The sequence below is a fragment of the Balaenoptera physalus genome (assembly GCF_965194825.1).
Source record: "Balaenoptera physalus genome assembly, chromosome: X".
Lineage (NCBI taxonomy): Eukaryota > Metazoa > Chordata > Mammalia > Artiodactyla > Balaenopteridae > Balaenoptera > Balaenoptera physalus.
The window spans coordinates 94,538,703-94,563,775 of NC_138903.1; the positions used below are offsets into that span (position 1 = coordinate 94,538,703).

At 39.4% G+C, this 25,073-nt stretch overlaps 1 protein-coding gene across 2 annotated transcripts in view; it reads left to right on the forward strand.

Moving 5' to 3' along the window:
- Window positions 1-25,073, forward strand: part of RNF128 (ring finger protein 128) — a 102,608-nt gene that overhangs the window by 38,862 nt on the left and 38,673 nt on the right. Inside the window, exon 1 of one of the 2 annotated variants that reach the window (XM_082447666.1) lies at window positions 2,430-3,172. The exons of the other annotated variant lie outside the window; for it this stretch is intronic. Coding sequence (XP_082303792.1) covers window positions 2,680-3,172 — 493 coding nt within the window. The 5' untranslated portion in view covers window positions 2,430-2,679. Of the gene's footprint in view, window positions 1-2,429; window positions 3,173-25,073 lie in introns of those variants that run through there. 2 annotated transcript variants of the gene reach the window in all.

The window sequence follows — 25,073 nt, forward strand, 5'->3', positions numbered from 1 at the left end:
TAACACCCACTACTGCCCTATGCATACCTCTAGTGTAGCTCTTATACTATATACATCAGCACTCTCTCTATATATATATTACAATTATCAGCTTGTTTGTCTCATCAAAGGTAACTTATGAGCTTTTTGAGAGCAGAGTTAATGTCTTATTTTGTTTTAACCCAATGCTTAGCCCATGATTGGCATATAGTAGATTGCGATAAGTATTTAAGAAAGAATGAATATTAACAAATGTCTCTCCAAACTTCATTTTTGTAAATACCTTATAAAAGATCTCTTTTCTTTTAAACACATTGTTTCTTCAAAGTACAACATACTTGATTGTCATGCAGGTTTTATATGTATATATTTTCTGCCGCACTGCGCGGCATGTGGGATCTTAGTTCCCCGACCAAGGATCAAACCCACACCCCCTGCACTGGAAGTGTGGAGTCTTAACCACTGGACTGCCAGGGAAGTCCCAATCATGCAGGTAATATTGATTGAATATTGAGTGTTCTTCACCAGCAATTTCAGACAATTTCTGGAACTGTACCATTTCTTTTTTTTTATATAAATTTATTTATTTTTGGCTATGTTGGGTCTTCGTTGCTGCGTGCGGGCTTTCTCTAGTTGCAGCGAGCAGGGGCTACTCTTCGTTGCAGTGCACGGGCTTCTCATTGTGGTGGCTTCTCTTGTTGCGGAGCACGGGCTCTAGGCACGTGGGCTTCAGTAGTTGTGGCATGTGGGCTCAGTAGTTGTGGCTTGCGGGCTCTAGAGCACAGGCTCAGTAGTTGTGGCGCACGGGCTTAGTTGCTCTGCGGCATGTGGGATCTTCCCAGACCAGGACTCGAACCCGTGTCCCCTGCATTGGCAGGCGGATTCTTAACCACTGCGCCACCAGGGAAGTCCCGTACCATTTCTTTAGATGACAGATGCTACCCTTTTATTTTCCCCTAGGTAATTTTTATCTAAGAGATTAACATCATCAGTAGTTGGGGGTGCCATGCTATTGGTCCCATACACCTCCCTTGACCTCTAAAGTCCCTTGCAACACCTACGATTCATGTTTCACAAAATTGCCCATTTATTTGGATTCTAGGTGCTCTTTGGTTATGGTGTTAATTTTCCTCTAGGTTTCTCTCAAGCCATAAGAGCATCACGTGCAGGATTGTCCCATGCTTAATCTTTGCAAATAATATTGATTAAGTAAATGTTGGGCCAGGGGAGTGGAATGATTGATTAGGAATTTAACAAAAGTTGGGCTGGATAAAGTAAATTTTATTTATTTGAACTGAAAAAAATGGCTAAAAGTGAACATCCTGAACATTACTTTCTCTGATTATTACCTCAAAGTAACAACCTTAATATTATTTTAAAAGTATTGGGTCCCTGAATCTGCTTAATAATAATAGTATTTAACAGATATAATTTTTACACCCTGCTAAGCACTGTTCTAAGTGCTTTACATGTATGAACTCATTTAATCATCTGGACTACTCTATGATGTAGGTACTACTATTATCCCCATTTTACAGATGATGAGGAAACTGTGGCACAGAGAAGTAATTTCCCCAAGGGCAAAAGTTACCCATAACTGTCAGACACCAAAAGTATTAATTCAGTTTAATCCATGCATATTTATTGAGCACCTACTAAATGTAATAACTGACAGGGTAGATAAAAATTGTACACTTAAAGTAAGGAGAAATCTTAACGCAATAGTGCTGTGAGTGAATTGTCAAGGTGAGTCAGGCTCTTTTTTAGTTAGTGGGAGATGGAGAAAGATTATGTAGTTAAGGTCATGAATGGCGCAGACGTATCTGTTTGGGTAAGTCTGGTTTGCGGAAAATGGAAGAAAAGAGGTTTAGTTTTGAGGAGTATGAAAATGGTCATTCTTTTTTGAGGGCTAAGATTACTTTTAGAAGGGGCATCTGATGCAGTATATTTAGTATGAGGTAAGGGTAAGAAGGAAATACATAGGTATGACGCTTGTTTAGAGAAGGAAAGGAAAAAGTTTAAAAAAAAAAAAGGCAATGCGCTCTTCCGGCCCCCCCCCCCTTAGAGAATTAGTAAATAGCCTGCTTAAGCACCACCCACCTACCCAAATTCTCTGGACTGCAAGTCAGACCTTTCAGATCTGCGCTTTTTAGAAGTACTTTCGCATTCTGGCACCTTAAGCCAGAAATGCCCCGCAGGCAAACGTTACGAGGGAAAAATACATTCTTGCAATTCAAAACGGACTCGAATCCTACCAACGAGCGTTTCTGTTCGCTGATTCCATAGTTCCTCGCCTGTCCATTTTTCATACAACGACTTGACACACCTGACCACACAGCCTCCGATCCTATTCTAATGCCTGCCCATCCTGTTACCCTTTTAAAAGGCGGATCCCGCAGTGTCCTTTCCTCCCTCCCAGCCGCCTCCACCCCCAGTCGGCTGGGCGGAGCTTCACGCTAAAGCCCCGGAGCCCGACGCGGCCAAGGCAGTAGCGGAGAGGACTGGAGCCCCGAAGAGCTGCATCTGCGGCAACATCTCCAGCGACGTTACGTGCCTGTCGGCTTCGACCCAGCCCGCCGCGCGTGCCAGTCTCTCCCCGCCCCCTCCCCACCTGGCGCGCACCTGGCCAAGGCCGGGGTCCCGCCGAGAGCCGGGAAGGCGCGTGCCAGGGGCCCTAGGGAACCGCAGAGCGCGCGCGCCATGGGGCCGCCGCCCGGGGCCGGGGTCTCCTGCCGCGGTGGCTGCGGCTTTTCCCGATTGCTGGCCTGGTGCTTCCTGCTGGCTCTGAGTCCGCAAGCCCCCGGTTCCCGGGGAGCCGAAGCAGTGTGGACCGCGTACCTCAACGTGTCCTGGCGAGTTCCGCACACCGGAGTGAACCGCACCGTGTGGGAGCTGAGCGAGGAGGGCGTGTACGGCCAGGATTCGCCGCTCGAGCCGGTGGCTGGGGTCCTGGTACCGCCCGACGGACCAGGGGCGCTGAACGCCTGTAACCCGCACACGAATTTCACGGTGCCCACGGTCCCGGGGGACTGGGGCAGCAGCGTGCAAGTCTCTTGGTTGGCCCTCATCCAGCGCGGCGGGGGTTGCACCTTCGCAGACAAGATCCATCTGGCTTACGAGAGAGGGGCGTCTGGAGCCGTCATCTTTAACTTCCCGGGGACCCGCAATGAGGTCATCCCCATGTCTCACCCGGGTGAGTGCGGCTACCGAATTGCGCGCCATCAAACCCCTGCCAAGGCCATTTTCCCTTATTTTCCTCAGTGTACTCTTCCCCCTATCCCCTTGCTCCGAAGGAAAACGAGTGTCCTTTCTGTCCCCATCGAGTGAGGGCAGGGTCCTCTCTTCCCCGAGATTCACCCTGCGTCGGGGGGTTGGGCGGAAAAATCCTTTAGAATTTGCCTCTCTGGTGGAAAAGGGTAAAAACAGAGTGAGGAGGCTGGCAACTCGAGAAGGACTGTTTGGGCTCTTTGCGTCGTCTTTTCCTGCTGTTTCACGAGGGTGGTTTGCATTGGGTTAATTGGTTGGTGGTGGGCATTGGCTTTGAAATGACTGGGAAGAAGCCTGCCTAGAAATCCCTTCCTCAGTCTTGTCCTGATTAACAGCCTCAGGCCCGCAGCAGATTTTTTCCCTCCTCTCTCACTGTTTTCTCTGCATGTTTCCTAGTATCAGGTACAAGATTGTGTTACTGTGCCCTGTTAACCTCATTCCAGTTTTGGTGGAAACTTTGCTCAGCTGTCGGGTTCTTCTCTGCCCAGGGGTCTCAGGTCCCAAGTGATTTTTGGTATCAGTGCTTTCCTTTGCATTTGAAAAAATCTGATTTAGGATATAGAGTGGCAAAACAGGTGATTAGTGTTATTAAAGAAGAAGAGGTTTATGCATGAGGCTAGCAAAGGCCTAGACTTTGGAAAATGTAATCCAGGTAGGTCTTAAATTTGTGCAGATGAGGTGGATTACTGTTTCTCCCTCTTCAGTTATCCTTCCAGAAACCTTCTCCCTATTTGTGATTAGGTATCCATACCATATGTACATAGTGATCCTAGGCCCCAAAAGACAAAGAAAAAAAATTGGGGGAGAAAAAGGCAGAGACACGTAATAGTAATAGCAGTATATCATAGTTGTTGAGAGCTGGGCCTCAAGTCAGACCTTGGTTAAATTCCGGCTCCATTGCTTACTAGTCCTGTGACCTTGAGCAACTTATTTGAAGTCTAGCCTGGATTCCCTCCTCAAATGGGAAAGAACTAAGAATGAACCACTCCTACAGGTTTGCCTTGAGGATGAAATGAAATAATGATGGTAAAGAGTTTAACACATCATCTTCTGTAAAGGTTAGGTGGTAGGATCAGCTTTTCAGAGTTGTTGGAGAGATGAATCTGCTTGTTTAGCTACTGGAGATTCTGTGTTTTTCCTAAAACAGTATGTCTGGCCCTGCCTAGAGAGCACTTGCACTGAGTGGCTGGGTGGTATAATGGAAAGAGCACTGAACTGGAACTTAGGAGATTTTAGCTCTTTTAGTCCCTTCTCTGCCTCTACCAGCTTCACAACCCTGTACAAGTTACTCACTGGTCAAATGATAGTATAGAGGCAGGAGGAGGAAGCCAGGTTGGCAGATCGTGACAAAAAATGAACTAGATGAACTCCCTTCCAGCTCTAAAATGCTGTGATTCTTAGATTTTATATTGATTAAAGAAAGGAGCAACTGCATCTCTTTTGGTTGATAATTCGTTGATTAGAATGAAATTACTTTTTAAAGGCTGATAGAAACAAAGAATAAGGACTTGATGTATTTTAAAGTCCTTACATTTCAATTGGCTACCTAAATGCAAGGGTTTGACTTTGCTTCCTCCCAATGAGATTCATTTGCACAGATGATTTGGAATTGAAGAGTACTCTTTAGTTAGAGAATTCCAATTTAGACTGCTTTCATCCTACTTCTGTTAAGTATATAAGCTTATATTTATCTGATAGTTTTAGGGGACAGTAAAATTAATTTTGTTGAGCTCCCACTATGTGCCAGGCACTCTACATACATCTTACTTATTCTTTATTGAGAGACAGTATGGTGTACTAGGAAAAGCAAACGCATTGTAGTCAAGAATGAGAATCAAATTCTGGATTTACCACACAATAGCTTTGTGTCCTTGGTCAGATTATTTAACATTACTGAGTCTCAGTTTTCAGAAAAGTGTTTTGATACTTTAAAAATGTAATTTAAAAATGTATTATTATCTGAGATGCTGACTCTAGCAATGTTACACTTAGGCTAACTAGCTAAAGGAACTAGCTAGTTACTTGAGGAATGGAATCGCGTTTCTTCCTTGAACTCCTGGAGAAACTACTTTTCAACACAGGGGAAAAATCACTTTGCATTTCATCCACATATGTTGTTAAATATTTGTTTGCAGAGTGCTGTGTTGTTTGCTTTGCTCATTCCTGAGAGTAATCCCAGGGTTTGTTGTAATCTCTGGTCAAAAACGATTTCTCTTGGATCTTAGTGGCAAAGAGGTAGGACTGAAGTTTATGTGCTGATTAACAATATATATTGCCATGAATTCTACAAGGGCCACCAAATGTGGAAAAGCCATTGCTGTGGTCTTTGTTTACAAAACCTTTCTTCACCCCCTCTCACAGGGGCCTATGCTTGAATTGTCTGTCCTTTGTTGGAGTTCGTGTTGATCATCCACACCCACCTATCACAGTCCTGCGACCATGAAGACCCATTTGTTTCAAGTAACAGAACTAACTGGTTTAGAACAGTAGCTTTAAAACTTTTGTGTATTGGAGAGAAACTCCACTATCTAAGTGCAATCGATTAGGAAAATCAGGCTATTTTTTTAAAAAAAATCAGGCTATTTTTATGGATACCAAATTTTCCCAAAGGGTAGCTGTAGGCTTGCAGCAACCCATGCCGTTTATTTCTGTATATTATCTTCCAGAAAATCCTGATTCACACAGATAAAAAATTTTAAATGACAGATTTTTATTAACAGATGATCCTGCAGTCTCTGGATATTTTTCATTCAAATTGATCCAGAAACTGGGAATAAAATGCAGAGAAAATTTTGGTTTCACAGTTTAATCACTATTCATGTCTTATTTAAATACGAAAATCAGATAAGAAGCAGCCAAAACAGAGTAAGCACTAAAGCTGTCTAAAATGTATGGTTGTCACGATGAGACACGTTATGCATGTTCTTGTTATTGCACAACTAACTAGTCTCCTTTCGCCAAGCAGATGAGCCTGAGCCTTGCATGCTTTCTAATTGAGCACAGCCCACGGGTTGAAGTGGTGTCAGTACTTCCTTACACAATTTTCCTTGAGTCAACATGTGCAGGCATGAATTTATTGAAAGACCTGTGCAAAGCTTCCACTTTCATAATCCATGACGCATTTACAAGAACTTGAAACATATTCAGAGGGATGGCAGGAGAAGCATTATTCCTGAGGGCTGTAAAAAAGTGAATGAACCAAGCCATTTAAGTTAATGATTTGGTGGTCTTCCCTGGGATAGAGTTTGCTATATAAAACAGTTGCTTGTATACATTGTTGAAAGACCTCTTAGAGTGTATTAAGAAGATGGCCTCTGCCAGGTTTTTTTTTTTAGGTTTTCTTTTTTTTATTGAAGTATACTTGATTTACAATGTTGTGTTAATTTCAGGTGTATAGCACAGTGATTCAGTTATATATATACATATATAGATTCTTTTCCCTCATAGGTTATTGTAAAATATTGAGTATAGTTCCGTGTGCTATACAGTAGGTCCTTGTTGGTTACATGTTTTATATATAGTAGTGTGTATATGTTAATCCCAAACTCCCTCCCTCTACCACTTAATATTTTTAAAATCTTAGGCCAGTATTTTACTTCTCTAAGTCTCAGTTTTCTCCTGTGTAAGATGGGCATAATAAAAAACTTACCTGATAAGGGATTAAATGAGATACTACAGATAAAGTGTTTAGCATAGAGCCTGACATTTAGGAAGGTACTATAATTTTTCTTTATTACAGTTAAGATAGTTAAATGTATTTTGGAAAATGAAAAGTGATTTGTATGTTTGTGGTATACAATTTGAAAATGAATAGCCTAGAGTACTTCAAGGTCCATATTACCTGACATCTGACTGTAACCCTTTAGGAATAAGTTGAGTAGACTGACTGTTTTACCAGAAAATGATCTTTTGGCCCACCTATGTTTGTCATTCTTTTCTCAAGTAACTGCTTCTCCCTCAAGTAACCAATCTTCTTCCCATTCACAAAGGACTTTGGAATAGGATTTTCCACTGATTTATTACCACCCTATCCCTTCTCAACCACTTGACATTTAGTTTTTATTCTTTGTTGGGTTTTTTGTTGTTGTTGGCTGTTTTTTTTTTTTTTTGCCCCCTAGTAAGTTGGCATCAAAAAGAACCTTTTTTAGTAGAATGATAGGCTCAAAAGAAGTTGAGAAGAGATTGGGTGGTGATGATTTACCAACGTAAAATACCATTCCAGAATCTGTTCCACGTGCATCCTTTTTGATCTCTCTGCAGTACTGTATTTGATATTGTTGACCACTCCTTTGAAACTCTTTCCTAAGCAGTCTCTTGCTTCTCTTGCCTCTCTTTTGTTTCATTTCTGTTATTTTATTAACATATGCACCTCATACCTTTTCTTCCTTGCATTCATACCCAGGCCCCCAACACTCTCCCTCCAGTAAATATCTGCCACGTCCAGTTGCTTCCATCACTTTGAGTCTTCTCACATATGTTCCCTTCTCCCTCACAATTGTTTTTACACTGCTTTCAGTTCCTGTGTCTTCTCATGGGAACAAATACTTAGCTTCCTAATTGGTCTCCCTGCCTCCAGTCACTTCTCCCCTTCGGTTCTTCCTCCACGTGACCACCAGAACACAGCTCTGGCCACACATACGCCATTGCTCAAAAGCCCATTACTTATAAATTTGAGACTATGTTTCTCAGCATGGCGTATAAGACTCTTAATGATCTAGTCCCAACCTACTTGTGAAGCTTTATGTATTTCTTGTCTCCTATTGATCCCTAAACATGTTCTCTACCCTTTCCCATTATCATTCCTTTGCTCGTACTTCTGCTTTTGCCTACGTACCCTTTTCTTACCAGCTCTGTTGGTCAAAACCTTACCCATCCTTCAAAACCCAGCACAGATGCCTCCTCATCTTTGAAGCTTTTCGTAATTCCTTCTTTTCCTCTTCCCACCACAGCCCCCGCACCAAAAACAAAATAATCTCTTCTCTTATCTCCCGTAGAACTCCATCTCTTATAATACTTTCTCCATTTTGCTGGTAGTTTTTTGTTTATATATTTTACCTTCCTACTGGATCGTAATCATTTTAATGTTTTATTATTGTCATATTCCCCATAGGAACCTTTATACTTTATGTGCTCTGGAAATGCTTGTTGAGTGGCCTTAAATACACAACAATGCCAGAGGGTCATATGATTCCCTAGAAAAATATGTAACAGAAGGGGATTGAAATTCAATTCATAGAACATTTATCAAGGGTCTACTGTATGCTAAGTACTGTGCTTCTTGCCTGAAAATAAGGAGGACTAAGATTGTACAAATACTTCAAGATTGCAAACGCCCTAATTTTTATGTTGGTCACCATCATGTGCCAGTTTATGGGTTTTTAATGGCAAAATGACCTAGGTAACAAAGAAATAGTGACAGTGAGTATTTACATTGAACTTTCCCTGTTCTATTTTTTTTTGATGTTTTAAAACTTTGATTTACACCATTCAACTTATGTCTCCAATTAAAGTGCTTCCAGTGAACATGTTGATGAATGTGGAATTCCATAACATAAAAACCTTACAAAAATATAGCCTGATCGGTGAATTGTTTTTCTAAGTACATAAAGAACTATTTCCCCCAGTCCATGGAAGATGTGTGTTGTCTCATATAGAATGCCACATTTAGTCTCTGTTCTCAGGCTTAAATGGAGGAAATAGAGGAGAGTACCAAAGATATTTTCTAAGTTATTTTATGATTATAAACTTAACCATGCGTCTTGCAGAAAACTTGGAAAATACAGAAAAGTATAAAACTAAAAATAAAAGCTACGTATAATTCCACAATGCAGAGATGGTACCGTTAATATTCCTTCTAGTCCCTTTTTCCATGTATCCTACTTTTATCATAATGGTTATTTTTTCGTGAATATTAATGTAGTATTAAGAAAATACAGACAATTTAAAGGAAAACACAAAAAGCCATAAATATAACCATTTTAGCATTTGGGTTTTTTTTTGTCATTTGCTTCCTTTGCTCTGCATATATATTATTTAAAGAATTATAATTATATACTGTATATACAGTTTTGCATCCTGCTTATTATTGTAAGCATTTTCCCATGTAATTAAAAATAGAGAGGGGGTTCTCTTGTAAGCTGAAGATGGTGGTCATTGACTGGAGGGGTGGGAATTGAGCTTCTCTTCCATTAACCAGCAGAAAGGAAGTGCAGAAATGGCGACGGGGAGGGGTGTGAATTGGAACATTTAAAACAAAAATATGCCCCATAGAGCTTTACATAAAAATATACTTACTAGCCATAAATATGATCTGGTCTAACCCATGTTCATTGCCTATTGTGTGTGGCCTTGGTGTTTTGAAAGGTTTGATCACCATTTGTACCTTAGTTCCTCTTCTCCTATAATATTCCTATAGGTGATGTCTTTGTTACAAATGAGGTTTGCACCCAGTTTCCTTGTTGCTCGGTTAAGTAGCACCTCATTGGCTAAAATGGCCTTTCTTATTCATGATGACCACTGAACTGTAAACTATTGTTGGGGTTTTCCCCAAAGTTTACTTGATAGGGTACCACAAATACTGCCTAGGGGTGAATAATTTTTTGTATATGTAAATTTCATCAAAGAATAATGTACATACGAAATAGGTACAGAAGTAATTAACGTATAGCTCAGTGAATTTTCACAAAGCAAGCACACCTGTGTAACCAACACCTGGCTCAAGAAGCAGAACAGTACCAGAACCCCAGAAGACTACCTTGCGCCCCAAGACGAAGAATCTTTGAAGCAGCACAATTGTCAACTTTGTCTCCTGAGGAAATGACTTCTTGCAGCATGTGGTAGGAGCCCAGTCACCTACAGAAACAAATCCTTCACTGTATTGGAGCTAGTTAACTGTGGTGATCCTCAGCTACACACTGTAGGGAGTTATTTCCAAGTACAGAATACACGCACTTTTTAAAAATAATTAATTAATTTATTTATTTATTTATTTTGGCTGCATTGGGTCTTCGTTGCTGAGCACGGGCTTTCTCTAGTTGCGGCGAGCGGGGGCTACTCTTCATTGCAGTGCGTGGGCTTCTCACTGTGGTGGCTTCTCTTGTTGTAGAGCACGGGCTCCAGATGCGCAGGCTTCAGTAGTCGTGGCACGTGGGCTCAGTAGTTGTGGCGCATGGGCTCAGTAGTTGTGGCTTGTGGGCTCTAGAGCACAGGCTCAGTAGTTGTGGCACACGGGCTTAGTTGCTCTGAGGCATGTGGAATCTTCCCGGACCAGGGATCAAACCCATGTCCCCTGCATTGGCAGGTGGATTCTTTTTTTAAGTGATCTTTTTATTTTTATTTATTTATTTTTAACATCTTTATTGGAGTATAATTGCTTTACAATGGTGTGTTAGTTTCTGCTTTATAATGAAGTGAATCAGCTATACATATACATATATCCCCATATCTCTTCCCTCTTGTGTCTCCCTCCCTCCCACCCTCCCTATCCCACCCCTCTAGGTGGTCACAAAGCACCGAGCTGATCTTCCTGTGCTATGCGGCTGCTTCCCACTAGCTATCGGTTTTACGTTTGGTAGTGTATATATGTCCATGCCACTCTCTCACTTTGTCACAGTTTACCCGTCCCCCTCCCCGTGTCCTCAGGTCCATTCTCTATTAGGTCTGTGTCTTTATTCCCATCCTGCCCCTAGGTTCTTCATGACTGTTTTTTTTTTTTTTTAGATTCCATATATATGTGTTAGCATATGGTATTTGTTTTTCTCTTTCTGACTTACTTCACTCTGTATGACTGGCTCTAGGTCCATCCACCTCACTACAGATAACTCAATTTCGTTTCTTTTATGGCTGAGTAATATTCCATTGTATATATATATGCCACATCTTCTTTATCCATTCATCTGTTGATGGACACTTAGGTTGCTTCCATGTCCTGGCTATTGTAAATAGAGCTGCAGTGAACATTGTGGTACATGACTCTTTTTGAATTACGGTTTTCTCAGGGTATATGCCCAGTAGTGGGATTGCTGGGTCATATGGTAGTTCTATTTTTAGTTTCTTAAGGAACCTCCATACTGTTTTCCATAGTGGCTGTATCAATTTACATTCCCACCAACAGTGCAGGAGGGTTCCCTTTTCTCCACAGGCAGGTGGATTCTTAACCACTGCACCACCGAGGAAGTCCCCATGGACTTTTTGACACAGTTATTAAGCCAGTTTAGAGTTGCCACATTTTGCTGTTAACACCCCACTTTGGAGCCCTATGGGCAAAGCAGAGCACAAGGACTCTTTGTTATTTTTCCATTTCTTGTTCTGTCTTTTTCAGCTGTATGTATGTATGTCTTTCTAGATATCATGACAATATAATTATTGCTTGAATTTACCCATAGGCTTGTTACAATATTGATTTCTTCCGAAAAGAAAGTTTGGTGATTCATGCCTGACTTGATGGAGGCTGTGGGTTCAGAACCTAGTCGTGCTTTACTTGGTTTTAATGCTTGAATGCTCAAGTTAGATACAAATCAGTGATTTTGAGTTTAACCCTATTTATTTTGACTTTTTTTTTTAAGTATTTGTTTATTTATTTATTTATGGCTGTGTTGGGTCTTCGTTTCTGTGCGAGGGCTTTCTTTAGTTGCGGCAAGTGGGGGCCACTCTTCATCGCGGTGCGTGGGCCTCTCACTATCGCGGCCTCTCTTGTTGCGGAGCACAGGCTCCGGACGCACAGGCTCAGTAATTGTGGCTCACGGGCCTAGTTGCTCCGCGGCATGTGGGATCTTCCCAGACCAGGGCTCGAACCCGTGTCACCTGCATTGGCAGGCAGATTCTTAACCACTGCGCCACCAGGGAAGCCCTGACCTTTTTTGAAAGAAGATGGTGCTTGAACTCACTTGGGGTGTGTGTGTATGTTTCCCTCAAGATATTAATCATTATCATTTTAAATAAAATGTTGAAGTAGCTTAGTTAAATGCTGCCTGCAACTAAAAAGTCTTAGCTTTTGAAAGGAAAATACACCAAAATGTTAACCTTGGTTATATCTGGTTGGTGGAATTATAGGTGATTATTGTTCTCGTCATTATTATTTGTCTGTATTTTCTGAATTTCCTATAATGAATATGTTTTATACTTGTAATCAGAAAAAATCAGGTATTTTAAAAAATCCAAAATACTCCTATAGTGTTGATAAATCCTAAAGAAAGCGTTAATAATGTGACCTTCGCAACAACAGGAACGAAGCATACCTTATAATAGAAATGATTTACTGACTATTATGAGAATTTAAAGAAGAATTACTTTGGTCTTTTGAATATATCTAACTCACATAATTGTTAGTGTGGTCCTTTCTTGTTAACACTAACTGGTTTCTTCATATGTAAAATGAGCCTTGAACACTACAGAACTTTAAAGAATGACTTTTTCTATTTTAATATGGAATATTTCTCTTCTCTTCCTTTTGTATCACGATTGGTGTTTTTTTTCTTTCCCCCCTTACACATAACTCACCTTTCTTGGTTTGGTTGTTTGTTTGTTTGTTTCCCATAAGAGGCCTGCTTCCCTTCACTAGCCCCCTTCAATATCTATTCTATTCAATACTTTTAAGATTAGTGCTAAATTTAACAGCTTAGGAAGAAGAATCCAATATATTGGCAGTTTTAACCCATGACACACTGAGTTCATCTGATGACAATAGCTTTTGTCATCCTAGAAAAGAGGAAGAGATTTCGTGAGAATAAGGGCAGAGGAGAATCATGGTGTTCTTATTTTACACTTCATTAATGATATGCAGAACATACAAGCTCAATCAAAATTGCATTTAACACATCATTAAAATTGAATTGCAGATCTTCCTCAACTTATGATGGGGTTACTTCCTGATAAACCAATCATAAGTTGAAAATATTGTAAGTCGAGAATGCATTTAATACACCTTAACCTACCTAACATCATAGCTTAGCTTGGCCTACCTTAAACGTGCTCAGAACATTTATATTAGCCTACAGTTGGGCCTATTTGATAATAAAGTATTGAATATCTCATGTAATTTATTGAACACTGTACTGAAAGTGAAAAACAGAATGGTTGTCTGGGTACAGAATGGTGGTAAGTGTATTGGTCACGTGGCTGACTGCTACTGCCCAGCATCATGAGAGAGTATCATACCACACATATCGTAAGTCAAACCATCATAAGTTGGGGACCTTCTGTACTTGTTTTCAAAATTGGCATTTCCCTTGAAATACTATTGTGCTATGTGAAACTCCACAAGTTGGTGGTTTGCACAAGAAACTGTCAAATTCAAGGGTAGCTTCTGTACCACTTCTTTTTCTCTTAGGATACATTTTGTGTCCTACTTTTATACCCACTTCCTTTGCCTTTCATAGCTTAATTAATTGTACCTTAGATATTCCCCCCACCTCTCTCTCTCGCTGAACCCCATCTTCCTTTTCAAAAAAATTTGAGCTTCTTTCTATGTGATGCCATTTCTTTTGAAGTGAAATTAAACATTATAAGCAGCCAGTGCTTTCAATATCTAACGACCTTGAATGTGTCCATAACTCAGTCCCACAGTCTCCACAGAAACTTCCCATTAACCATGTAATCCTCCTGATTAAATATGCATTTTTCTTATGTCCCACTATTTAAGATATTTTAAATGATTTTGGTTTTGTTTGTTTGTTTGTTTTTTGCTTTAAGTATTTCTGTGATTTTTTTCTGAGAAGTTTTATTACAAATATGGGTTAAATAATAATTTTTATTTGCTTTGAAGTTTTTAGTCCTCCAAGCATCTCACATGGAAATAATCTGTGGGCTCATTTGGGAGCTCAAACACTGTTTACCAACATTGCTATGGGAAAATGTATTGTCTCTAGTTCCAAACAACTCATTTACAAATGAATATTTTTAAATTTTTTTTTTAATTTTTAACATCTTTATTGGACTATAATTGCTTTACAATGTTGTGTTAGCTTCTGCTGTATAACAAGGTGAATCAGCTATACGTATACATATATCCCCATATCTCCTCCCTCTTGCGTCTCCCTCCCTCCCACCCTCCCTATCCCACCCCTCTAGGTGGTCACAAAGCACCAAGCTGATCTCCCTGTGCTATGCGGCTGCTTCCCACTAGCTATCTATTTTACATTTGGTAGTGTATATATGTCCATGCCACTCTCTCACTTCGTCCCAGCTTACCCTTCCCCCTCCCCGTATCCTCAAGTCCATTCTCTAGTAGGTCTGTGTCTTTATTCCCGTCTTGCCCCTAGGTTCTTCATGCAGCTCAATATCAAAAAAACAAACAACCCAATCCAAAAATGGGCAGAAGATCTAAATAGACATTTCTCCAAAGAAATATAGAGATTGCCAACAAACACATGAAAGAATGCTCAACATCATTAATCATTAGAGAAATGCAAATTAAAACTACAATGAGATATCATCTCACACTGGTCAGAATGGCCATCATCAAAAAATCTACAAACAATAAATGCTGGAGAGGGTATGGAGAAAAGGGAACCCTCTTGCACTGTTGGTGGGAATGTAAATTGATACAGCCACTATGGAGAAGGGTATGGAGGTTCCTTACAAATTAATTTTTGAAACACAACCCGTCAGTGTTTCTGTTGTGGTTACTGTTCGTAATGATAGCTCCATTAAGTATAGTTTATTATGTTTTCCCCAATCATGCTGGTTTAGAGAGTTTTCTCTACTTATTCAGTTTCTTTGTAATGTTGACCAAATCTGTACCTCACCTTTTCCATGTGTTTCACCTTAAGGGCTCCGCATTTTGTTTTCCTAACCTATGATGATCCCAGAAGTTGGCTTATTTTAATAGGGTTTGTAATGTTCCCAAAAGTTTTAAGAACATAATTTTGACTTGTGGCTTAGCCATTAACAGATTTCCAAGTCAGTACATCTTTTCTCATTTTAGAGGATTTCAACAGTCATTCACATGAAGGCTAGAAAAGTGTGATTATATTGAGTGAGGTTTTCATTCATAGATCTACAAGCAACCTATACTTAACACAGTTCCAAAGTGCTTTGAGTTGTAGGAGTGTTTCAAATTTTGGTTTTCCACCACCATCATTTCATCTTGGCAAGACAAGCAGGATGTGTAAAAGAAACTGAAACTGGCCCGTGCAAAAGCACCAGTCACCTCTCTTGCCCTAGCCCTCAACCCTCCACCCATCTTGCTGCTCCTATCTGGCTGATGCCTTTTGGTTGAACTGGCAAACAAGACAAGGAAATTGACTTACCTTGAGTAACCTGATTAAAAGCTAAGAGATTATCCTTTGATGGTAAGGAAAGCTACATGATTGCTCTATTTTTATTTCAACCTATTGTACCAAAGGTGAATGTGTTCCATTTGAAATTGGGAGGTAGCATATTACAATGGAAAAACAGGTGTCCTTGAGTCAGACTGCTTTTCTTGAATTCCAGCCCTGCCGATTAATAAATATATGATCTTGGGCAAGTTGTTGACCTGGACTTATCTTGATCATAAAAGGGGGGATAATAATGCGCATTTTCTATGATACTGTAAATAAAGTGTTTGGCCTGTGGTGGGTATTTTGTAAATGTTAGTTCTCTTGAACCTTTTGTTAACAATTTTTTTACTAAGCATAATATTTCACCTTTGGTTATTATAGCTGTTCACTACCACATTTTGAAATATGTAATTGTTTTCTATGTAGAAGTAGGAAAAAAAACTATGACATCCAAATTGCTATTTTTCTGGCAGTTTCTGAGAAATGCAGGTAGAGATCACATAATCAAGAAACTGAAACAACTCTTGTCCTTCTCCCCTGTGTATTTCCATTTTAATTAGCAGCAGGACCTTAAAATCAAGATGTTATGCTCTAACAATAGAAATGGCTTTGGACCTTTTGATGGCAAAGTGGTGAAGATGGAGAACTTAGGAATCAGGTAGATTTTTACTTGAATCCCAACTCTGTCATGTAATAGCTTTGTGACCTTAGCCAAATTAACCTCTTTAAGACTCATCTATTGAATGGGGGATGATAATTGTACCTATTTCATAAGGTTATTGTGAGGACTAAATTAGATAATATATAAAGCACTTAGTACATAGCCTGGATCATTAAAGAATAGCTTAGCCACCTCCTCACCCTCATGTATAGCCCTGTCTTGGAGATTGGCAATGTGTATCACTGCAGGGCTTCTCAGAGCCTCTGAGAAGTCTAAATGCATCTAAATAAACACTTTAAGTTTGTTCAATGCATTATTTTCTAAACTTATTTATCTATAGAATCATTTTTCTTTCAAAATACTTAACATCTGAAATATAATTTGGAAAACACTGATTGCCATGTACTTGACAACTTCTTTCCTCTCTCTCTCCCTCCCCACCCCTGTCTGTCTCTCTCTCTTAGACTGGCCTCATGCTTTAACTGTATCAAAGTTCTGTCAAGGATCGACTAGACCAGTTATCTCACTATGATAAGAACAGAATGTTTTCAGTCGTGATGATAAACATTTAAGTTACGTTTCTTGGTACTAATATGGTACTTTTTTTTTTTTTTTTTGGCCACACCATGCGGCATGTGGGATCTTAGTTCCCTGACCAGGGATCAAACCCGTGCCCCCTGCCTTGGAAGTGCAGACTCTTAATCACTAGACCGCCAGGGAAGTCCAATATGGTACCTTTTATATCAGGTTAATGTGACTTCAAAGTGTAGTTCCACAGGCTAGGCTTATTCTCCTTATTGACTTTCAGAAACAATTTACTGTGAAAGGATAAAAACACAAATGAGACAGGTTTGTGTTTGTTTTTATAAATTAGTGTACAGGCCTTAGTACAGAACTTAGCTTTTGTAATACTTAATACAGGAGGAAATTTAATATTCTCAGTTAGTAGAATGTTCTTATTTATGAATTTTTTATACTGAGCGGTACCAAAATTTCTGTAGAGGCATACCAAATTCTCTTTTTCTCTAATTCGGATACCTAATAGAACACTAATTGGATGTCTATAACTTTTGCACCCTTGGGTTCTTGTGGCAAGGTCAAAATGAATATCCTATATCTCAACATAATGCTCTTCCTAATTTTAATGATTAATGCAATTTCCAATCTAATTCCCCTATTACAAACTATACCTGAAGAGAATGCACACAAAAAGAGGTTCCAGTTTCAGCAAAAGTTTGAACACCCCTTTATGACCAGCCCTGTGGCTAGATGTTGTAGTAGGAGAAGGGTGAACAGGAAGTAGCTAAAGATAAACAATGACCTGGCCCTTTCCATCTAGCTTACATTTTCAGCCTATATTGCCTTTTTTTTGGAGGGGGCGGGGGGCTAATAATGATATTTTAGTTTGGCACTCAAATATCAATATAGGTAGGGCTTTTAGACCTACATAAAAATGTCACACTCTAGAGTTCAGCAATATTTAAGGTTCAGAGTACATTTCCCTTCCATACATTCTTTTTTAAAATATTTTTAAATATTTTTTTAATTACTGTCTTTATTGGGGTATAATTGCTTTACAGTGGTGTGTTAGTTTCTGCTTTATAACAAAGTGAATCAGTTATACATATACATATGTCCCCATATCTCTTCCCTCTTGCGTCTCCCTCCCTCCCACCCTCCCTATCCCACCCCTCTAGGTGGTCACAAAGCACCAAGCTGATCTCCCTGTGCTATGCGGCTGCTTCCCACTAGCTATCTATTTTACATTTGGTAGTGTATATATGTCCGTGCCACTCTCTCACTTCGTCCCAGCTTACCCTTCCCCCTCCCCATATCCTCAAGTCCATTCTCTAGTAGGTCTGTGTCTTTATTCCCGTCTTGCCCCTAGGTTCTTCGTGACCTTTTTTTTTTTTTTTTTTTTTTAGATTCCATATATATGTGTTAGCATATGGTATTTGTTTTTCTCTTTCTGACTTACTTCACTCTGTATGACAGTCTCTAGGTCCATACATTCTTGTACTAGTTTCACCTGATCTGAAAATTTGAGAGTAAAGTGGCATGATGGAGGCCATGTCAGAATTTTATTTTATGCCTAGGCTATGGCCTGGTTTTGTGCTCATTTTTCCCCCCTGGATACAGCAGCAATTTATTCAGTGGAATTCTCCTTCCCAAGGTCTCACATTACAGGAAAACAGAACCAATGAGTACAAGGACAAAAGAGCACCATAATTTCCAACATTCATTTGTGTAAGTTTTCTTTCCCCGAAACCCCTAAATCTCCTGTTTATCTTTTTTACTGCCTAACAGAGATCTGATTATTTTTAACCTGTTGTGTGTATATTGTTAGTCAGTAATTGCTTTACCTTGAGCCATTAAATAGTCTTATCAGATTCTGAATAGCTCTGGATATCGTGCAATTTATTATCCCAAAGGGTTGAATACATTGATGCTGTGGAGTTTACTGACTAGCATTCCTGCAGGAAACATTAATAAATAGCAACAACAAATGTTGAATTTGGTTTCTAGAAACCTTACTACTCCAAAACAAAAGCTATGACAATATAAAACTTTAGCATGAACATTTTAATACAATTACAGAATACCCTATTAATCAAATAACATACATACTACAATTTCTGCCTGGCCTGGCAATAGCATATCTTATTATTTTCTTTTCCTCAGTATCAGCACAAATTTAAGGTTGTATAAACACTCAACCTGTTCCAACTGCTTCAAGACTTCTCTTTTATGTCCTCTGAACTTCCTCATAAGTGCCCAAACAACCAGTCTCCTAGTGAACCAGGATAACTGGGTTCCAACTTGAACTTGGGGCTAAAATGGCATCCATCCTAGCTCCTGAATGTAAGTGTGAAACTGCAGTGGACTCAAACCCCAGGCTGGAGAGGGATTATTGCCACCATTAGTGCTGTTCTGGCAGTATGGTGATTTCAGTGGGATCTGCACTGTAGCAGTAAGCGTCACACTAAACCCAGGGTTTGCAGAGTAGGATTAGTATTTAATTTGTTACCCGTGTATAGATAATATGTCCTTGCTTATAAGCAAACAGTCTTGAAGAAATGCCATCTTTGAATGCAGGGAGGAGGCGCATCTTAGACTCTGTTCACCACAATTATCTTTAAAGGATGAATCTGTTTTCAGATTCAATCAAGATTCAAATTACCACTAAATATAGCACACTTAAAATTGCATTCATCAAATGTTTATTTGACATGTGTTACATGCCAGGCACTCTGTTAGACATTGTAGTTACAGTGGTGAAAGACCCAGTCCCTAACGTGAAAGAATCCATAGTTTAGTGAAACTCAAGTTAACCAGATAACCTCAAGGGAAGCCTGCACTAGACAGTGTAAAACCTATCTAACGCAGATGCGTCAGGATCTTATAAAAGGAGGTTGAACTTTATTCTGTAGGTGAATAAAGCAACAGAGCTTTATGGAGACCAGTTAAGGGCCTTTGGCAAAGAGCTCTTTAAAGGCCTTTGGACAGTGTAAAACCTATCTAACGCAGGTGCGTCAGGATCTTATAAAAGGAGGTTGAACTTTATTCTGTAGGTGAACAAAGCTACAGAGCTTTATGGAGACCAGTTAAGGGCCTTTGGCAAAGAGCTCTTTAAAGGCCTTTGGCAAAGGAATTATATGAACATTTTTCCCATTTAGAAAAATTTATCCAGTAGCTGTAAGGGGAATGAATTGGAAGACTGAGACTGGTGGCGTGGAAACCAGTTAGGAGGTTGTTACAGTGATTTTGGTGAGAGACAATGGTGACAATGAAGCAGTATTATAACAGAAAAGAAATGGGCCTGTTTATTATATGGCTAATTTTCAAAAAATAAGTTTATTGGCAGAGTTTTTCTATGCAGGGTAAAGGATTGGCATTGATCTGGCTAGAGTGACTGGACCACTATCTTGAAACTCCTTGACCATAACATCAAACTATAATCAAACTCCAGCCCAATACTTCTGAAAGTATGGGCCACAGACCACATGCAGCAAAAGAACCCACAGAACTTGTTAAACTGTAGATTTCCAAGCCCCACCCCAGACATACTGAATTAGGGAATGGGGCCCAGGGAGTTCAATGTTTTAACAAGTTTCCCAGGTAATTCTCATGCATATTAAAGTTTGAGGATCATTGATCTAGCCCGACAGTTTTCAAAATATGATCTGGGAGCACTGGTCCCTGAGATTCTTTCAGGGGCCCATGAGGTCAAAACTATTTTCACAGTAATACATAGACATTATTTGCAGAATTCACTGTGTTAACATTTACAAGGATGGTATAAAAGCAACGGTGGGGAAAAGCTGCTGGCACCTTAGCACCAGTTAAGACAGAAACACCAAACTATGTTGTATACTATACCTCCATGCATTTACAGTAAAAAGAAAATGCCGGGCTTCCCTGGTGGTGCAGTGGTTGAGAATCTGCCTGCCAATGCAGGGGACAGGGGTTCGAGCCCTGGTCTGGGAAGATCCCACATGCCGCGGAGCAACTAGGCCCGTGAGCCACAACTACTGAGCCTGCGCGTCTGGAGCCTGTGCTCCGCAACAAGAGAGGCCTCGATAGTGAGAGGCCCGCACACCGCGATGAAGAGTGGCCCCCGCTTGCCGCAACTAGAGAAAGCCCTAGCACAGAAACGGAGACCCAACACAGCCAAAAGTAAATAAATAAATTAATTAATTAAAAAAAAAAAAGAAAATGCCAGTTTCACTCAGGAATGTCCTTGACGTAGCAGTAAGAATAAGTAATTTTATTAAATCTCTACTCTGTCATACACAACTTTTTTTTTTTTTTTGCCTATTCTGTGTGGTGAAATGGGAAGTAGGCACAAAACACTTGTATGGCTGAGTTGTGAGCTGAACTAGCTGTTTTCTCCAAGCAACTCCTTTTTAACTTGAAAGAACTACTGACAAACAATGGTTATTCAGCCTTGGGTATTTGGAAGACCTATTAAACACTCCTCAATCTTCTAATTACATATCTGTGTGAGTACAGATTTACCTTCATATACTTCAACCAGAAAAACAGTTCACAGTGGATCTAATGCAGAAGCAGATATGAAGATCCAACTGTCTTCTATTAAATCTGACATTAAAGAGGTTTACACAAATGACAATGCCACTCTTTTTTTTTTTTAATTTTATTTATTTATTTATTTATTTTTGGCTGTGTTGGGTCTTCGTTTCTGTGCGAGGGCTTTCTCTAGTTGCGGCAAGTGTGGGCCACTCTTCATCGTGGTGTGCGGGCCTCTCATTATCGTGGCCTCTCTTGTTGCAGAGCACAGGCTCCAGACGCGCAGGCTCAGTAATTGTGGCTCACGGGCTTAGTTACTCCGTGGCATGTGGCATCTTCCCAGACCAGGGCTCGAACCCATGTCCCCTGCATTGGCAGGCAGATTCTCAACCACTGCGCCACCAGGGAAGCCCCCGACAATGCCACTCTTATTACATTTTTTTGGAAAATAGTTATTTTTGATTAAAAAAAGTTAATTACATTAACATATTTACAGCCGTTATTTTAAATGAATGAATAAATAAATGTAAAATTTCTCTGTTAATTTCTAATATGATTAATATGAATAGAAATAATCTACATAAACAAAAGTTCTTTGGAGTCTTCAATAACTTTAAAGAGTATAAAGGAGTCCCAAGTCTAGAAACTTGGAGAAATGCTGATCTAGCCCTTGGGTTCTTAACAATGTGCTAAACATTACCACTTGTGGAAATCAGAAGAGGCCTGGCAGGACTAGGTTTTTTAATAATAATTCTAAGAATTGTTTATCTGTGAATATGACATGTCATCCACAAATTATGCATCTGTGACCTTTGGAACAGCATGGTTTCTAATTTCCTGGTGTCTTTAATATGCTGTTTCCTGAGGGTTCCAGCTCCTGAGATTTTTTTTGGTGCCATATCAATCTGTGACCCATTCCCTAGTGTAGTATTACCTTCAAAACCTGGGGGTACAGGACAGAAAGAAAGGCAACTTGCTGAACTACCCATGTGCTTCTGTTTCATTTGTTGGCTTTCATTTGTTGGCTTAAAAGGATGCTAATAATACAAGGTGATTTTGGTTATCTTCACTGCCACCACCCCCCCCTCAAAAAGATGACTTGTAACAGTACAAAAAGTTAAGAACCATTGCTTTAACCAACAGGCAACCTGTACTAATGCCTATTTCATATTCTGCTGTAGACTAGAATTTACCTAAAGGCTAGTTAGGAGCATAACATATTAAAGGGATGTGCAGTACTGATTTGTCTGGTTCCCAGTAAACCACAGACATATATTTCCAGATACTTTTAAATCATTTGCATATTTGTTTGTTGAGGTGCAGTGATAAAACTATTTTTTTTTTCATCCAGAGAGCTGCTATGAAGCAGTCAATTTAAGAAACTAAATTTGGTTCATTGGTGACTGGCAATAACCAAAAGGGGGCAAAAAAACAAGTTGTCACAAAACAGGAACTTGAATAAAGAGAGGCTAGTCTGGCTTAAAAGTTTAGATAATTTTTTTTTTTTTTTTACTGGTTTAAAAAAATCCCACTTAGGACTGCTTGGTCTGGGGAGCTTTGATATCCCTCTTTGAAATACATTGACCTTCCCCAGTTGCTCAAAGAGTTTGGGCTATGAGGGAGTGGGTGGGGGGGAACTGAACCTTTAAAAGCTACTGTGGGCAAAACGAATATTTAGAAGTTCACTTGAATTGGTTCCAGATTTTCTAATGGAGGAAATGTTTGTTAGAGAATTATGTTGGAATTCGTCACACCTAGATCTTGTTCATTCCAGATACAAGTGAATTCAGAAGTGGTGACCCCATTGTATCATCAGAATGTTGGGCAGTATTGAATGTGAGCTTATTTTTAGAAGAGCTACTTTGGCTTTCAATTGCCCTTATTATTTGTAAGTCACTCATTGTGAATACTTCTTTCTAATATTAAAAGTGGAAAACTGGTTGAAATAGATACTAGAACAGCTTTCCTCACCTCCTTGTATTTTGTGTTTGAATGCCAAGGTGCTGTAAGTATGCCATCCATATGCTTAGGATATTTCATATATTGTAAAATATTTTAGACTTTATTTTCCATTTTGACATGTTAATATTAAAATGTGTGTGTGGGGGGAAGATCTAGAAGCACAGAGCTCACTACATGGTTTGCACTTGATAAATAATTTATTCAATGAATTTGTCTGTGTTCACAAATAAATAAGATTAGACCAAAACCATAATATCATTAGTTTTTTTGAAAGAAATGAATGGGGTTGGCCACCAGCAGGATCCTAAGGTCAAATTTCTATGTATTATGAATAATAACTATAAAGTATTTTTTGCCAGTAGTTCTGGGATAGATAACCTTTATTTATATTAATTATAATTGAATGATATTTTAATTGAATGATATTGAGTAACAGTAGTAAGAGTTGCTACGGCTTATTTTATTACCTTTGCTCCCAAGATAGGCACATGCCAAAACCTTTATTCACTGTTGAACATTTGAAATTGGAGTCTGAATTTCCTCTTCTGCTTAATTTTTATCTATTCCTAATCTGTCCCTTCTCCCAAAATACTCTAGGTAGCAGAGTGAGAATGTGAAAAACTTGAGCCGTATCATGTTGTTAATGATTTTTAAGGGAGAAGTTCAAGGATTCCCTGTAGAATTGAGTGACTGCTACAATGATCCTATCAAGATAAATGTCGTTAAAGTTCTGCTGGACCCAGGAATATGTTAGCAACAAGGGCCCAGATTAGCTATTCTTGACCATTAAATTGTTAATTATAAAGTGGTGTTAATACACTAGAATTGTAAAAATGACAGCTTGTTTTTGGGTTTTTTTTGCTTTTCAACTCTGAAAATTTATCGGATACAAAGCATTAAAATTTATGCATTTGCATAGCACAGGGAGATCAGCTCGATACTTTGTGACAACCTAGAGGAGTGGGATAGGGAGGGTGGGAGGGAGATATGGGGATATATGTATACATATAGCTGATTCACTTTGTTGTACAGCAGAAACTAACACAACATTGTAAAGCAGTTATACTCCAATAAAGACATTTTAAAAGTTTATGAATAAATCCTTGAAACCAAGTGCAGATTTGGAGAGATTCAAATCCTGAAATGACAGCTGTTCTGTGATCAGGGTTTAGGCCATAAAGGTTTGTTGTCCAATTAATGATCAGTTTTCCTCATCAGACATTTTTAGCATGTTAAAGATTTTTCTTTTCTTTTTGGTGGGAATGGGTGCTATGATTTTTGGAAAAACAATGAAATTAATAGCTGTTTGAAAATTCCATAAGGATAGCAGGAGAGATGTAGTCATATTCCTTTGCCAGAAGGAATTGATTTTAGAAGCTTAGTACAGCCCTGCTTCCTTCAGGCAAAAGCTGCAACCCAATGGTCTGATTCCCACTTCAGGGTTATTTTTGCCACATGATACTTCTTCCCTCCCTCAAACTCTAGTCTGTTTCTGGTTACCAATTTTTAAATAAAGAGCACTACCAAGTTCAGAAATATCGAAACAAGTACAGTTTGTTATATTACAAATTACTGGGCATTGAAGGAAATTAAGTTGTCTTTTTTATATAGGAACCTATTCTAACCCAGTATCAGTTCAGAATGTGATTTGGAAATCATTTTTTTCTACTACTGGACATGAAAATGGATATGTACAATTCATTTCGCTGGCTTAGTTCATATTGATAGTGATGAATGGCTAATATATAGGAGACATTTGCAACTGCCTAGAGGGCAGGGACTATATTTTATTCCTTTCTGTAGCCCCAAGGCCTAGCACAGTGTCTGGCATGTGTATAGATACTTACAAAATACTTAATGAGTTTAGAGGTACTGTCTTCTGTATAACTGATCCACAAGAAGATTAATTGAAT